General features: G+C 40.1%; 1 protein-coding gene across 2 annotated transcripts in view; it reads right to left on the bottom strand.

Annotated features, from left to right (window-relative positions):
• The window catches only part of LOC122806398 (prickle-like protein 1-A), a 323,964-nt gene that overhangs the window by 10,367 nt on the left and 295,995 nt on the right, over window positions 1-17,602 (bottom strand). For both annotated transcript variants that reach the window (XM_044076764.1, XM_044076765.1), the window contains exon 7: window positions 3,450-4,334. In XM_044076764.1, the coding sequence (XP_043932699.1) occupies window positions 3,450-4,334 (885 nt within the window). The remainder of the gene's footprint in view (window positions 1-3,449; window positions 4,335-17,602) is intronic.

The raw sequence follows: 17,602 nt of genomic DNA, 5'->3' as shown, positions 1-17,602 counted from the left end.
ACCCAAACTGAGTGGGGTCCAGGGTTTGGAGGTTACCTATGTCTTTGTTTATAAGCTCCAAGATAATATGTTCCACAGCCTTGCATACCAGGCTTGTCAGGCTAATGGGGTGGTAGTTTCCGTGGTCCGGGGTGGCATCCCCTTTGTAGAGTGGGATAACCGTTGCTGTGCGCTATTCAGTAGGCACATAGCCTGAAGTGAGGCTATGATTGAACATGGTACTTGGGTGGGGTGCCAGTTCATTCTGTAGTTCATGCAGTATGTAGCCTGGGATGTTGTCTGGTCCCATGGATGCTGTGTTCTTGGCTTTGGAAAGTGTGGCCTTTACTTGTTCATCCCCAATTACAGGGGCTTTGCATTCTTCCGGTACTAAGATGGGCCCTTTGGAGGGTGAGAGGGGGGTAAAGTTAGCACTGAACCTGTCTGCCAGGATGTTGGCAATATTGGTTGGTTCTGTATATTTAGTGCCATTGTGCTGTAGCTCAGAGCAGATCTGAGTGTTGTCATTGATATTCTTGACATAGCTGTAGAATGGTTTGTGGTTGTCTTTTGAATCAGTGGCGATTTTATTTTCTTAAATGGCTTTGGAGGATTTTATGAGGGATCTCAACTTCTTGCTGAGGCTGACAAGGGAGTACCTCCAACCTTGGGATTTTACTCTTTTTTGTAGCAGCTTCTTCCTTCTGTTGTAGAGTTTGTTTATGGCAGGAGACCACCAGATTGGCTTCCTTTTTTTGGAGGATAGCATCTTGGTTCTGTTGGGGATGGCACGATCCATGCACTAGTGTATGTGCTTATACAGTGCATTTGCATAAGATTCAGCAGTCATACCTCTATTTTCCATCTACATGGGTGTCATGAAGTTTGCCACTTCTGTCTTAAGAAGCATAAAGTTGGCTTTGGAGTAGCTTTTGACGGTGGTTTCCTTAATGGGGGGTGGGGGTGGTATTTGGTTGTCTAGGGTGATTAGCTTGTTGTCAGATCTGACCACCGAGGAGTTGACCTCTGGCGTGGAACACCATTTACCCATATTGGTAATGACTAGGTCTAGGATATTGCTGCCCCTGTTGGAGGTGTGGACAAGCTGATCCAAGGCACTGGAATTTATTAATTTCAGAGGCACTGGAATTTATGAATTCCAGAAAATGTTATAGTATTATAGTTAGTCAGTTTTCACAAAGATTTACATTTTAAGTAAATGGATGACTGAATAAATACAGGTTTGTGATGAATTACATGCATTTTATTCAACGTTTTGACACTTAGTATATTTTATTTAATTAATTGGTGAAAGCAATTGATTGGTGTCTTTCGAGTATTTAAGATCTGTGTGCTGATTATTTTATACTCTGAAGAAGTCCTTGGGATTTGAGGATGAGATCACTGAGTTAACTAGTTCTTTAAGGGCTTAAGTCCACATGACAGCCTGTGTTTTTATTATAGTATTATAGTCCATCAATTTTCTTAAAGATTTAATTATTAAGTAAACTGATGACTGAATATATGCAGACTTTCGACACTCTGGGAGAAACACTTGCATTAATACATTCAGGTACAAGCACAGACAGGATGCACTTCAGCATGGGCACTCCTAGTTGTAGGGTAGATAATACTAGTGCAACTTGACAATAATTTGAAGCTGAAGCTTCATGCAGTAACTTTCTGTTTTTACAAATGTTCATAGTTTTTGTATGCTGAAGGGATAAGGTGGTACAGTGATTTGAACTGTTTGGAAAAATGTGACACGAGTCACATGAGGTGAAATTACAAGTGTGTAACTCTTACTACTCAAATGCTGCAAGGTATGCATAAGGTGCTGCAAGGAGACTATGTATAACAGAAAGGACATAAGTGATTGTAATTTTAAAATGATAGATGGCTGAATTGTCAGTTTAACTTGGAATTTAAATAGACTTACAGGGACGAAAAAAAAAAAGAATATTGAGCTACATTAAGAAATGCAGGGGTGCAAATTTCCATTTTGCAGGCTGTGCATCTGGCTAGAAATGAGCATATAAGTTTAATAAATGTACAGTGTCAGTCTGGATATTTAGCATAGTGTCTGGGACAAAGGAAAGAGGGGTGTTGCTGATATAAAGATGGGCTTCCCTTGTGGTAGAAGAAGAAAAGGTAAATAATGGAAGATTTGTGGCAGTGAGAGGGACACTGGCAAAGACGTAGGTTTACTTTATGTCTGCATTGTCCCCAAGAGTGAAGTTATCTACCTTGGAAGAATTTTGTGAAATGACGACGGGTCAGGAGATCCTAGAAGAGATCCTATAACAAGGAAAGGTAGATTTAAAAAAAAAATGTATATGAAGACATCTGGTGTAGAGAATATTACTTCAGTTTACATGTTATTCCCCAAGTTAAAACAACTGTGATAAACTCGATAGAAACTGTATTACAGTAGTACGAATATTTGGTTGACAGTATTGAGTCCCATCCGATAACAGTATCTAATCATGTACCTATATGAGCTAAGATAAAATGCAAAGAACTAAAATAACAGTTGTAGGGAAAGAATTTTAGAAAACCTTTGACGCTGCCTGATGTGAATTCATATTCAGATGTAGTAGTGAAGTCTGAATTCAGCTATCGTATTCAGTCCTGAAGTAGTTCATCCATTTCAAGTTCTTTGTCAGACCTACCTCAGTGTACATCTATTAATCTCAGTGGTGAGAGTCTTGAGTGACGACAGTTATAAACAAAGTAATGACCCTAATTACACCGCCAGCTTTGGACACCTTATTAAGATGTGTTTAAGCATAAAGGAGTTGAATGTCAGTAAAAGAGGCATGCCGCATACATAGTATATTAGTGTCTAAATGCTTAGTAATCTGGAGTTGTGAGTCATGTAGCTTTGGTGGGCCTTCAGTCTGTAGTAAAGGGCACAACTGAAAGCTTTTGTGAGTTTGCACACTCCTGTTAGCCAGTCTTTAATCATTAGCTACAGTTCTGATAAGGTATTCATCTGTCATAGGAAAGGTTGAACAGTCCTCGGGTACTTAACTCCTTTCCACAGTCTGAGCAAGTTAGTGAAATGTTTCTGCTATTTCAGTGGACTGCCTTTTACCATACTGCAATCTTTAATCTCACAGTACCTTTTGCATACTATGTGCATTTTGTATGTAAACAGAAACAAACAACATGCACAGATTACTTACATTCAGAGGTACCGTAGAGAAATAATTTTCTAAAATGTTCTCTTTTCTTACAGTCACTAAACCTGTTGTAATCCTGTTATGCTATTGTGTTGTGCGCTGCTTTCATTACCTGTTTACCGTATTCACTTGCCTTTATACTGTTTAGCACCCTCCTGTAATGTCATTCCTCATTTGCATCTGGACTTCATCTGACAAGTGTTGAATTCAGTGCTCATACCATCATACAGCAGTCACATTTTTCTTCCATGTTTCCCTAGATAAAAGAAGGCAAAAAATGACTACCTTTGAATGTCTGAGGGTGTTGTTGCTCCTCATCCTTGTAGCCTTTTTCTGTCCCTTGAGTCTGCAGAGATTGAACACGAATGCCTGTTGTAATTTTCTTTTGTGATTTCCTTGCCAACTCATTCTCGGTGATACCACCATTCACACTGTTGTCTTGTAATTTCTTCTGCCATCCTTTTGGGAGGCCATTTGGTGGATTTCTCATGTCTAGGCCTTTAGATGTAAATGCTTTCTCTTTAAACTTTCCTTCTAGTTCTTTGGTTAGTTGCTTTACCATGTATGCCTGGATTGCTCTTGAATCCTGTCCAGCATCACTTTCACACTTCTGTAACTTAGAGTGGGCAAAGGTACGTAAGGCTTTGGCCTTAGGTAGTGTGTGTTGCTGTTTTGCTGTGTCATCTGCTGATGATGTCTTTTCATTTAGCTGTTGTTCTGTTGTCCTCTCTTCTCTTCCTGTTACAGTGTGAAACTGCTTTGGCCTGGGTACTTCCTCTGTCCATTTGGAAGTGCTTTTATGGACATCTTGTGTGGCTGAACCCACTGCTATGTTCGTGCTATCAACTTCTAAGAGAGTCCTGACATCAGACTGAGGGGTATCCTTCACAGAGCTTTGAACTGACATTAAACCACTGTCTAATTCCTTTGCTTTTTCAGAAGTCCTTGTGGTGTGCATCTCCTGTGGCGAGGGGAATGTGAGGACAGTGTCAGTACAGTCTGCTACAGCTGCTACTTCAGAAAATTTGCAGCTCTTACAGCAGTACAGCAGACCCTGCTCAACAATGAATGAATTTCCTAGAATTGGCATCTTGCAATGCACACAAGAAAAACAGGAACCAGAAGAATGCCAGTGCTGGCCTTGGTATGTGGTTGCTTGACAGTCAATGCCTGTAAATCAAATACAAAATAATTTTTGGTTAAGTGACATTTCTGGTTTACTATTCATATGATTTTTCATTATTGTTTAAGTGTATACCTTGACATATACATAATACCAAATATTTCATTTACTTCTGAAATGAATTTGGAACATCTTGCTGTATAGTAGTAGATTTCTACAAACAACTGTTTATATAGTTAATGAATTCAAAATGTCTTGTAGTACAGGAAACCTGTGAGATGCAGGATGGTAACCAGAGGCATACATGTTTTAACATAAAACACATGATTTTACATAAGGAGAACAAACTGTGAGTTACTTAGCCTTTGTCCAGGTGCTTTAATTATAGTTACTCATTCATTTCGCATTAGCCCCTCTACACTTTTCAGGGTGACATCCTAGCAGAGAGTGGGTATGAAGCATAGAAAGATTATCAAATATGATGCCAGTCCATTGCAAGACACACACAAGCACACACACACACACACACATCATAAATTTGGAGGATCACCTATCCAGCTACCAACAATTCTTTGGATGGGTAAGGAAAAGTGAGACCTTGCAAAAAAAAAAAAAAAAAAAATGATATACCCTAAAGACATGCACCTTTACAAAGAGTATGATCTTTAAAAAAGTTTCATTGCTAACCATTGCATTGTTGTAGAAAGTACGGTATAAATGCTTCCAGGAATAATCTGTCAAGTGGTAAACAGTGAATTAATCACACTGTTAAGTGGTGCAGATCAATTTTCTGAAATGCAAACCCAAGATAAAACTATGACGTACTAATAATTCCCAGGAAAATGTTAGAAAATAGTTTCAAGTGAACAACAAACACAAGAATAGACCATGAGTGCAATAGCTTGGATAATTACATACTATTATTACTCATGTTTTCTTAGCTGTTAAGCAGACAGGAAGCTTTACAATGCATTTCACTCACCAGTTTGTTGTATGTTTACAGTAATATTACATCACACAACATCAAGTTGTTTACTTTCAAAACAGCTTTTAAAGTTTGCAAACTGTTCATCCTCTCTTAACTAAGAAATGGTGGTAGGCACTAGGCAGTCTTTTTGGCAGCCACGTTTGATGGCTGTTATGTAGTAACACAGTTTGTTCCGTGGGGATCACTGTAGTGGAACTCTCCTCCTCCCTGGAATTAGTTGATTACATTAGTAAAGGAAGTACAAAGGTGAAGTCCCTGCACAGGGGTATGGACAGCTTTGAATTCGTTTGCAAGCATTCAGTGTCCATGCTCCCTTGAAATTTGACAATATGGTCTTTGGAGCAAGTTCTACATTCCAGTTGGGTCAAGTAAAATTCCCCTTTATTGCAAAGAATAGTAACTGGGTCTGTCATCATAACAGCTGTTTTCAAAATAGATTCAAGAAATGTACCTCTTGAACTTTACTCTGGAGGCGATTTTTTTTTTATAACCATATTTCAAACAACATGACGACTTGCTAAGGGTCAGGGTCCTAATATAATACTCTATACAATGTAACCGGAGCTGTTTGCCATATTCTAGTGAAAGAGAATCTAAGGCATGCATCTTAATTGGTTCCACATGAATACTTCAAAGGTAGATTTAACTGAAACTGACAGAATCCAAAACTGAAATTATAAAACTTTGAAACAGATGACAATATTCGCTGAAACTGTGGACTAAAGAGAAGACATATATATGAGGGTGAATAAAATGTGTAACTTATATAATTACACTCCCCATTTATGGATGGTACCCCACACATCTCTATGAAATATTCCAACTCTGATGTTGTACTGTTTTGGAGATGCAGCAAAATTTAGTTTGTTAAACAATGTAACAGTTAATATGAACTGAATATGTAGTCTCCTGTCTGAGGGAAATTTACCTTAGAGATAAAGCATTTTGTTAAAAGGATGGAGGTGTTGTTGGGCAAAAACTTATATGGTGTGCTGTTTTGACTGTATCAACCTGCTACATAGTACTTACAATTATATCATCTGCCTTAGTTGGATATTTTTAACTTAGTGGCCTTGTCATCTTCTTTTATTGATTTGAACACTGTTCATTTTTTTTGTTTCACTTTCACATCACCTCCAACTGCTTTAGTCCATTAATTCATCCATGAGTAACAGCCTTACTGCCTATTTGTGTCCCTGGAATTGTGTGAGGGGCCAGCCAGGAATGGTGCCATCCTCCTTGCAGGGCTTGCAGTTTTCTGCTTAAGCCCCACAGAACATATCCAGTAACATGCTCATGGTTTAGCATGCAATAAGAATCAGTGAGGGGCTGTCACTTACTTCCCCAAGCGATGCAATCCCTCAGGACTGTCCTATCCCCTGGCAGGCAGATCTTCCAAGTGGTCCCTGGTCTCTACCAGCGATTCTACCATGGGAACATGTGCGCCAGGCGTGCTCTCTCATGCCCTACCCCAAAGAGAGGAGAGCCTGCAGTGGTGCTTCGTTTCTGCCACCCCGTTTGCCAGGTGTATCAAGTGCCTGAGCCTGTGACAAAACTCAGGTCAACCTGTCATAGTCAAGGTTATATCCCTCTATGTCAGCAGAAGTAAAGGTCCTGTTTGCGGGAGGCGAGTACTGCACCCTTCCCACTGACTTTACATGTCAAACTGTTATTCTTATTCTCCATTCTCCACATGCAGAGTTAGCCAACCATTATCAAATGGAAATCTATATTTACTGATGCTGGAGTTCACTCTGTGCTAAAATAGTCCTAAATGTATATTGTGGTCTGCACATTTCTGCATATCTCTCAGGTACTGTGATTTCTTTCCTCAGGTATACCCCTTTTCACCTAAATTTGTTCATGTTCTTTACCTCCTCAAAAAACAAAAATGAAAATTTGAATTGAAAAACTTATGCCATAATCATCAGAAGAAAACATAAAACTTGACCAGTAATTCAGTGTTTAATATAAGCCAGAGATAATACTTGACAAGTTTTGCAGTATCAGTGAATACTGGACTGCTCAAAGTGTTGAGCCATTCAAATCCTGGCTTCCCTATCGAGGTTGGATATGAGAGTACAGGCAAAGAGAAAGAAATGTGGGGGGGGGGGTCCTAAACAAAACTGGTAGAAGTTTTAGCAGGATCTAGAACAGAAGCTGTCGTTAAAAAAGGAATAATTAGTACAGCATAGAAAATATTGCATGATAACTGCACAAATTAATCAGAGGAGGCTAGACAGGCTTGGGAAGAGAGATTTGATAAGCAATTCACAAATAAACAATGAGGAGATATATGTATGTCTCCTAAATATGCAGCAGAGTCCAGAAGACTTAGGATCTTTGCTTGGAAGTGTTTACATTAGGTATTTGTATACCCCAAGTAGACTCCAAAGAATTTTTCCTCAGGTAGACTGCAAATGTTGGAGATGCAATAGGGAAGAAAGAGGTAATTGGGAACACATTTTCTGGGAGTGTAATGAGTTTGCAGACTTTAAAGATTCCCTGCAGTCTGCTTTGTCAGAGATACTGGGTGAGCAAATTGGTGTAACTAAGGGAATTATTTTTTTAGCTATAATACAGAATCATAATTGTTTAGACATAGTAAGGGTTTGCTGAGTCTAATTATGGTGCTTGCCAAAAAAACAATTACTGGGAAAAGGAAATCATGTCTAAACCAACTTTACTAGAAGTAGTAAATATAGTGACAGAGATAAAACAACTGGAATTGTGATCTTTAGAAAACGGTAGGAGCAAACTACATAGGAAACAATGGGAATTGTGGGACAATACATGCAGAGGAGGAATGAGGTTTAAAAGAAAGCAGGCTTTGAATGAGCTATGTAATGTTTGACTGCCAATGACTGGATAGATTATAAGTAATGCAGAATGTTTGCAACTATAATTGTGGCAGTATGGCTTGTTTTCATTTATATAAATGTAAGATTGTCCATGTCATATGTGATGATTTAATAAAGATGTTTCTTGTTAAAACAGGCAAGGAAGCAAAAAAGTAAACCAAAATATGTCCTTTTATGCATTTACTGAAAGTTATATCAAGCATGTATTATTTGGGATAAGTTGATTATGTCAATTTTTGATGAACTATACAGGTCTCTGTCCAATGTAATTCTGAATTCTGGCACTGTATTTTTTTTATATATTTTCAGGCAAGTACCATGTACATTTTTAGATGTTAACTTTAGTTATTTGTGAAAGTTTTAAAATCATTTCTTTAGGATGATGAGTTACTACAAAATTTCCTATCCGGGGACTTGGTTTCACAGGTAACTGAATTTGCTACAAAAACTACTCAATTTTTGGACAAAGCCAATAGCTGAAGAACAATCTTTTTCAGAAATACTTGATTTTCTCAATGACTGTGAAGTACACTGTGATTGATTAGACCATTTTCTGAGTAAATTGAGTATGTTTTGTCTTCTGGTTGAAGCATTTTTTAATTATTCTTTTTTTGTCCCTGCTACATGCTACCCATCAGCCTTCCTCTGACCAATTTGCCTATTTCCTCCCTCTACAAGGTGAGAACTGACAGACTCAGGTTGTTCCCCCCATAGAGTGAGAGAGAGCCACAGGAAGTCATCAACCAGGCAGCCTTTGGGGTGTTTTTCTTGGCACTAACTCTGAGTTCCCACTAAATATAGCTCTAAATACTTGCCTCCATCTCTGTGTACAACTGTATATGCCCAGCATATGCTGCTTGGTGGGCCCACCTTCTGTCATGGCCTGATTACTGCCAGTCATACCTCTCAACTGTCCCTGATTTTGACTCAAATTTTAGCTCTGTCCCTCTTAATCCCTCCTAAAACAAGTGACTTTTGGAGGAAAGGTGGTGAATTACACTTAATGAATAATGACAATAATTAAGAGTTATAAACTTCTTTTACTTCAGAAAATATGTATTAATTCATATGCCTTGATTCTGTCGATGTTTCAAGTTAATAGCACTAATATTTTAAAAGTGTCCCTGATTTTTTCTTGACTTGTCCCTGATTTTGTTGAAATTTGTCCCCGATTGGTTGAGAGGTCTGCTGCCAGTATTCACCATTGTACAGGCATATTTCCCACCTCCACAGGGTGTCCTTACAGCAGCAGGCCCAGTCACCTCCCCATGTGTGGGTGAGCTGGCATCAATGGTCCACTTCTACCTTCCACTGTTTGGCCTCTCCAAGACTAGACCTGCTAATTAAACTAGGGTCATTTGGGGTTGCAGTCAGGCTCTGTATCATCAGGTCAATGTAGCTGTTACCTCTTAATAGTGAGTTTTCAGAGCTGGGATTTTGTTTAAAGTACTTTATTACATTACAGGTCAGTGTTGACATATTGCATCTGTTTTAACAAGATTACTCTTTTGGTTGGGGATTACCTACACTTTTCTATGTAAACTGACCTTTTTATTTTGGGGTTAATTTTTTTTTTATTTTAATGAATACTGAAATGCAACTAAAATTACTTTTTTTTAAATATCTATAGCCATTTTAAAAACACTGACAACAGTAACCATGGCTATGTACAGTAAGTGACTATATATTTCATTGTCATGCAATACGGTAAGCATGCATATAATATTACATAAAATTCCATTACATAAAACACTTGGCTTATTTGAACAAAGACAGGAAACATAAAGCATAAGGATAGCCAATACAAATTCTATGTGACCCATGTAATTCACCTAAAAGGTTATAATGGACGTTCACAGACATACTTCCATAAGTGGTGTTTTTGTAATAAAACAGATAACTTTTATGCCATTATATATTTAGTCACAGAAGGGAAAAAATTACACAACAGAAATGTCTTTCATATTTAACCAGTGAATTGCAGTTCAGAACTTAACATGCATAAATAGCAATGCAAGAAGGATCATACCTTTTGCAGTGTCACAAAAGTCCTTTTGCAGTGACACAAAGGTTTTTTGACAGTGTTGCTTGCTGCCATTATTTTACTTAACATTTGTTTACTGGGAAAGTCTGTTGGAATGAGACAATTTTCACTGGAGGCCCAGGGAGAAATGCTCCAAAAGGATGTCTTTGTAACATGGCAAGAACCCAGATCAACTGGATGAAATCCACAGGAATGTGGGGAGGACACGCAGACTCCACACAGAAGGCACCCCAGCCAAGAATCGAACCGAAGAACGTCTTGCTGTGAGGTAACAAAGCAAACCGCTGCACCATCCGAATTATACATTTTGGAACATTAAACTGCATATCTTTAACTTATTGAACCTATGCTCTCATAAGTATTAACAAAAGGGCAATGTTAAAATGACTTTATGAAAGTACTTTAAAACTATACTCCGTCCTACTTTTCTTTTCTGTTAGTAACCGTTTCTTTTATCTGGCCTTTACTTGTCAGATAAGGTACAAGTGCAGTTCTTTATCTCCTTAACAAATAAGGTACCTGCATATGTAAATGTATTTATTAATTTATTTGAGTTTAACTGGTTGGATGAGCTGGTCAAAAAACCCTTTTCAGTCGCGACTTGGACCCATAGACAAAAACAAGTACATGCAAAACGTTCAAGTAGGAAACAACAGAAAAATGGCAATAAAGCATTATCAAAAAATAAGAAAAAGGAAGATAAATTGAGGTACACATCAAGAAATAGCATTAAAATGGTAATAAATGTGTAGTACAGTAATTAAAGTAAAGGCATTGAATAGTTTGTTAAAAATTATGTCAGTGTTAACAAAGTCTATACATTATGGTGTGATAAAACAGTGAGGCACTAACACACGGCATGATAGCTGTTATAAACTTGTAAAAAAGATGAGGAGAAGTAGAGAGCACACTTGTGATTAACCTATGCAATGAAGCAGGAACACTTTTTTTTTAAGATAGACCTCAAGATATTTGCAGAATTGTGGGAAGTTGATAATATTTCATTGTCCAAAAGGAAGTGAATTTCATATGGCAGGATCAGTTTTGGAGAAAACCTTCTCACCAACTGCTATGTGCAGGGCAAGGGTCTTGCTAATTGTAAAGCACCTTTGTTTCTCAGAGAATATTCAGCAAAATGGGGTTAGGAATTAGGAATTTACTACGCAAAGGCAGAGTAAGAGGAATCATGTATTATCTTGTTCATAGGTTCATACTAGGCTATCTGCCCTAGGACATTTATACGCCTAGCCAGAGTGTGTTTGGCTTTCGCCACCCATTTTAAATTAATTTTGCTATGCCTTTTTTTGAGGTTAGTATACTGTGCCTCTGTCTAACAGTGACACCGAAGTGATAGCCGGGGTAAACCTACGATCTCCCATCCACTCATCAAGATTCCTCTTGAAGATAGTCAATGTGGGACACTGCCTAACCTGGACTGGGATTTTATTCCAGAGTGAAGGGAGCCTCTGGGTTATGAATCTGTCCCTCCAGCATGTCCTATTTATGTCAGTGCTGAGGTTCAAGTCTCTCGAGCACGTAGCTCGATGGGATTTGGATTTTCTGAGGTGCAGCATGTCCATTAATTCTGGGTTGGACATGGCTTTATACGTCAGGCACAGATCGCCTCTGAGCAGGCGGTATGCCACTGAGTAGAGCTGAAGTTTCTTTAACCGGGCAGCATATGGCATGTGTTTCAGCCCTTTGATCCTCTTGGTGAGGTACTTTTGGGGTCTTTCCAGTTGCTGCAGGTGTCTGGTAAGGTACATCCCAAAAGGGGCATTGTACTCAATTATGAGCCTGATGAGGGATGAGTAAAGAGGTACGATGACCTCCCCTGATCTAGATGTGAATCCCTTCATGATTAGGTGGGCTATATAAAATGTTTTTCTAACCACTTTGGCCATGTGGTTGTCAAATGAGAGATTGCTATCAACTTGGGTCCCCAGGTCCCTAATGACTTCTTCTGTACTTAATGGATTACCACCTATGTGGTAATTTGTGGGCACTTTGTTTTGCCAAAGGGGATGACTATACACTTTTGGCGTTTAGCTTGAGGCCATGGCTCTGGCACCAGTTGTCTGTTTCTATGAGGCCCTTTTGGAGGATGCTTGTGTTGGCTGGAGAGTTGATTATGGCGCCCAGTTTGCAGTCATCTGCGAACTTGGTCAGCCACAGTCCTTCCGTGTTGGCCTGTACCGAGAAATACATACCGAACAAGAGAGGTCCCAGGACTGAGCCTTGTGGGACGCCACTTGTAACTGGTTTGGAGTCTGACATGGCTCCAGCAATTCTAACCATGTGGGTTCTGTCCTTGAGCCAGTTTGCAACCCATCTAGTGACATAGGGGTTTATATTTAAGATGGTGAGCTTATCTATAATGCCCGAGTGGGGTATTGTATCGAAGGCTTTTGCGAGGTCCAGGTAGGCTGTGTGGACCACCTTCCCCTCGTCAATGGCCTTGGTGACTGTTTCAAAGAAATCGACCAGGTTTAAGAGGCAGGATCTGCCCTTAACAAAGCCAAACTGGGTAGGATCCAGTGTCTGTAGGTCCCCAATATCTTTATTTATGAGGTCCATGATGATCCTTTCCATAGCTTTGCAGACCAAGCTAGTCAGGCTTATGGGGCGATAGTTTCCAGGATCCGTTGTGGCACCACCTTTGTGGAGAGGGACAACTGTTGCTGTACGCCACTCTTTGGGTACATATCCTGTAGTAAGGCTAAGATTGAACAGTAGTTTTATGTTTGAGTTTAGCTCTTCTTGGAGTTCATGTAGGACACAGCCCAGGACACCATCTGGTCCCATTGATGCTGTGTTTTTTGCTTTGGAGAGGGCGGCTCTTACCTGAGCATCTGAGATGTCAGGGGGGGCAACACTCTGTTGGGATAGATATTTGCCCTTTTGGTGGGGAGAGGGGGGAGAAGTTTGCACTGAACCTGTCAGCTAGGATGTTGGCAATGTCTGTGGGCTCGGTGTATTTTTTTGTCATTTTGGACTAATTCTGAGCATATCTGGGAATTCCCACCCAGGTTCCTAACATAACTAAAGAAAGCCTTGTTTTTATCCTTAGTGTCCTGTGTAATTTTTCTCTTGAAGCTGGCCTTAGACGATTTTATGAGTGCCCGTAGTTTTTTGCTAATACTGATCAGAGATGCCTTCCCTTTTTGGGATTTTGCTCTATCATGTAGTAGCTTCCTCCTTCTATTGTATAGTTTGTTTATGGCTGGGGTCCACCAGACAGGACGTCTGCCTTTGGAGGATTGGGTCTTGGTTTTATTTGGGATTGCATGATCCATGCATTCCTGAAGGTGTTCATAGAATGCGTTTATAAAGGATTCTGCGGTCTGGGCCGTATTTTCCACAGGCCCGGGGGCTTTGAAGGATTTCGCCTCGGTTTTGAGGCGTGTGAAATTTGCTTTAGAGAAGTTTTTCACTGTGGTTTTCTGGGCAGGGGGTGGGGTCGGGATATGAATATCCAGTTAGATTAGTTTATGGTCTGATCTTACCAGTGAGGGATACACTTCTGGTCTGGAGCATAGTGTCCCCATGTCGGTGATGATCAGGTCCCGTATGTTTTCCCCTCTTGTGGGAGTGGTAACAAGTTGTTCCATAGCATTTGAGTTTATAAATTCTAGGAACCTTTGGGCTAGGGTGTTGGAGCTAGAGTAATGCTCCCAGTCTATGTTTGGGTAGTTGAAGTCGCCCAATATAATGGTGTTTGGAGAGACCTTCATATTTTCCAGTATTCTCAGGAAGGCCAAGTGGGGTTCCTCTGTTTGGGAGGGTGGTCTGTAGCAGGCTATAAACTGGAAGGCAGTTTTACCCACAGTTAGTTGCACATGGATAGTCTCTGATGCTTCGTGCTGTGCCACCAACCTGGAGGTGTGGGTATCTTTGATGAATATTGATACTCCCCCTCCTTTTGTGGTTTGGTCCAAGTTTTGGGGCCGAAAAGCATGGTATGAGGTATAACCTGGTAGTGCTGGGGTGCTCTCGGGAGCCTTGAACCAGGTTTCTGTTACTGCACAGATATCGATGTTCTCCATGCTAAGGAGAGTTTCGAGTGCGTGCATCTTGAGGTTTAGACTTCTGGCGTTGAGTAGCATTACTCTTAGTTTCTTATCCCTTGTGATACCTATGGAGGTGGGTTTGTCTTTTGAGCCTTGCCTAAAAAGGCACTATGCGGGTAGCAAGAGCCTTTGCCAATATCCGAAAGCCCAGGGGTGACAGGTGCAAGCCGTCCCTAGCGAAGCATCATGGCTTGTCGAGCATGTCATCCCAGGCTAACAGGCATTGGATCCCCTTTGAATGACACCAACACTTAAGCCAATTGTTGAAATTGATCATCTTGTCTTCATATTGTGGCATCATTCTTGGTGAGGGTAAGATGCTACTCAAGGTCAGGGTCATACCAACCTGGGCTACATGCTCAGAGAGCTCCTCTATGTCTCTTTTCATGTAGTCCAGGGAGGTACGTTTCAGGTCATTCACACCAGCATGGACAATGACGGAGTCATATTTGTACTTGCCTTGGAGTGACCTGAGTGCTTGTGTTATGTGGCGGATCCTAGCGCCTGACAGGCAGCTCACCGTGACCTTCTCCTTGTTCAGCCTGGTGAGCGGGACGTCAGTGTGCCTGATGATAGAGTCACCTATTACAAGTGTATCAGGTGTGTTGTTTAGCCTTAAGGGCTGTGACTGTTCGGCACACTGGCTTTGTGAGCTATGTGTTGCATGTGTTTTGTTTTGCAGTAGCGGTTGCTTGGGTGTCTGCTTTGGAGGTCTCTGCTGCTTAGGCAGATTTTTATTTAGAGCCTCTGAGTATGTTTTTGCATGTTTATGTGTTTGGTTTGTTGTCGTGGTAGGTCTACGTGAGACTGGAATTGTAGTGAGTGTGGTTTCCTTCTCCTCCTGACTGGTTACGCCAGTACTGAGTTGAGAGAGCTTAGCATCCAGTTTGGCTATATGGTTGCATCTCTCACATGTGTTGGAATTTGCTGGGAGGAGGAGAGGGTTGTCTGTGTACATGAGGCAGTTGTAACATTGCCTCAAGATTCCCAGATTCACCAGCTGGACCGGAGAGGAGATTGACAACTGACCTTTGGACATGCTAGAATAGTATTGGGAATTCCTTTATAATTGAAAAAAGGGCCAATGGGGAACAAGGTACTCAAGGGGAGTTTGTGAGGGTGTAGTGCTTTTAATTTTTTAGAGCTGACTTATATAATTGCTTTAGTGAGCAAGTGCCAGGTAGCTTAAATGCAATGTGCTACAGGTAACTTAAATGCAAAAATGACAAACAGTAACTTTCTTTCAAGTGAAACAAGGAAATAAGTACAGTAAGCAATGCAGATATCACTAGGGATCCACAGAAGTGCTAAAAGGCTGCGTTTTAGGTGGAATTAGTGTTTCAGGGAAATAAACAAACAAACAAGCATACAAATAAAGCTAGATTCAGCAGGCCTGGATCTAGTCTATGCGACAGCAAACAAGGTGTACCAATTTCAGTAAGAAACAGTTAGGATATGCAGGCACTATAAGCCTCTAACCAGAAATTCCCTGCTCAGAAGGGCAGAGTCCAGCCTCTCCTCCCACAAGAGTGCAGACCGCAATCCTTCTTAACGTAAAATAACTGGCCTGAAGCCCAAGTGCTTAAACCAGAAGTAATACACTTTTAGAATAATAGACACTGAGCTCTCATTCAGCAGTTCCCAACTTAGAAGGATGTAAGCTACCTGTCCTGTCACCACAGTGCAGGCCACAAACCTTGCTAATGTAAAACAACTGGTCTGAAGCCCAAGTGCTTAATCCAAAAGACTTACAATGAGTTACACCAAGCAGTAATAAATACAATTGAGTACTTTTAAGATGACGCAAAAGCAAAATAAAGTAGGAAAAAACACAAATACAGTAAAAGCAGATAATTTTTTTTTTTGGAAAGAGAGAAAGGAAAGAGAGAAAGGAGTAGCAGAAACTAAGCTGATTGGCCTTCTCAAATGCTCTCCCTGTACTGGGTAGAATGAGGTAATGACACTAAACTGGGAGGAGGGTCCCAGATCAAATTTACACTAGGGGCGGGCAACTGCAAAGCCACCAACTTAATGTTATATATTGTAGCTCCGAGTTTGCTGAGTGTCCTTCCTTCGATCAGCTCACTGTAAAATGGCTGAACACTCACAACTGAGCTTCTTAGGTAACAGAAAGTTGAAACCTGAGACAGCTTTTAAGAAAGAAATCTCAAAAGAACCAATGAGGTGCTTAGTCTAAGCTGTAGTCCAGGAGACCTCAGTCAGCCAATGACCTCAAACAATTCTCTCTCACTGAAAAGCCTGATGGCTTTGGCTAAAACAAGATGTCCCTGAATTATGTGCTCAGACACACAGCCTCCACAAGCACTAGGCCCAAATACAAGCCTGAATATGGAAATGCTACAAATATCCCAACTACTTAGAACAAACTGCAGAAATGTTACTCACAGCTGAAAAGCAGCAGTGAGCCTTTAAATGAAAGTTTTAAACAGCTAAAGGAGCCACTAGAAAAAAGAGTTTAACTGCAACAAGTTATTATAAACAAACAACCCAACAGATGCGTAATAAGAGTGGACAGTTTCCAGTTAATACCTCACACACAGTGAAACTAGCTAGAAAAAAATACACAGTACACAAAGTGCTATAAACAACAAAGAAATAAAGAACAAAATAAACAAAAAATGGAATACTTAATGTTATATATTGTAGCTCCGAGTTTGCTGAGTGTCCTTCCTTCGATCAGCTCACTGTAATGTAGGTGATTGAGTTAAGAAGGAAAGAGGCTGTTGGAAATTATTGGAAGCCACTTTGCCTTTTAAATTGAAAGACAGTGATGAACTTGCCTTTGTGCAAAATGAATAAACCTAAGAATTTTTTTTTGGATTATGGAGGTATTTATTGTGGATATGAGAAAAGGAACAGACAAACCATATTCTGTCCTAGGGATTAAGGCATTTATAGTAATAGCATGTCATGTCTAGTTTCTGGAGTTAATAGCTTAGGGGGGATTGTGTAGGCTATTTTAAAACGAGTTAGTACTTTATGTGATTAAATATCAGTGTGAGTATGAAAACAGAGAGTTTGCTCTGTCAACACATCTAGCTATCTTTGTGCTTTTGCTGTAGGAAGAGGAGAGGCATTAGGGGCAGTTACGAAGGGAAGAATGGCATTGTGCAGGGTTTTTTTGGCTGTACTTAGAAACATGTTTTTTTAATAGTTAGCCTATTCATTGGTAGCCAGTTATAGAGCACATTAAAGTCTGTTTGTAGGAAGTGTTGGAGTGAAAAGACTTACAAAGAGTTAGTATATTATTTTCATACAGTACTAAGCTGGTCTGAGGTAAGTTAATTGCAAAGCTGTTAATAAAAAAGAGAAAAGAAGAAGGGTCTATGAC

Source organism: Protopterus annectens, chromosome 7.part0 (genome assembly GCF_019279795.1).
Source record: "Protopterus annectens isolate FY-2018-M chromosome 7.part0, PAN1.0, whole genome shotgun sequence".
Taxonomy (NCBI): Eukaryota; Metazoa; Chordata; order Ceratodontiformes; family Protopteridae; genus Protopterus; species Protopterus annectens.
The sequence above is the reverse complement of the archived record's forward strand: the minus strand, read 5'-3'. Positions and strand labels throughout refer to the sequence as shown.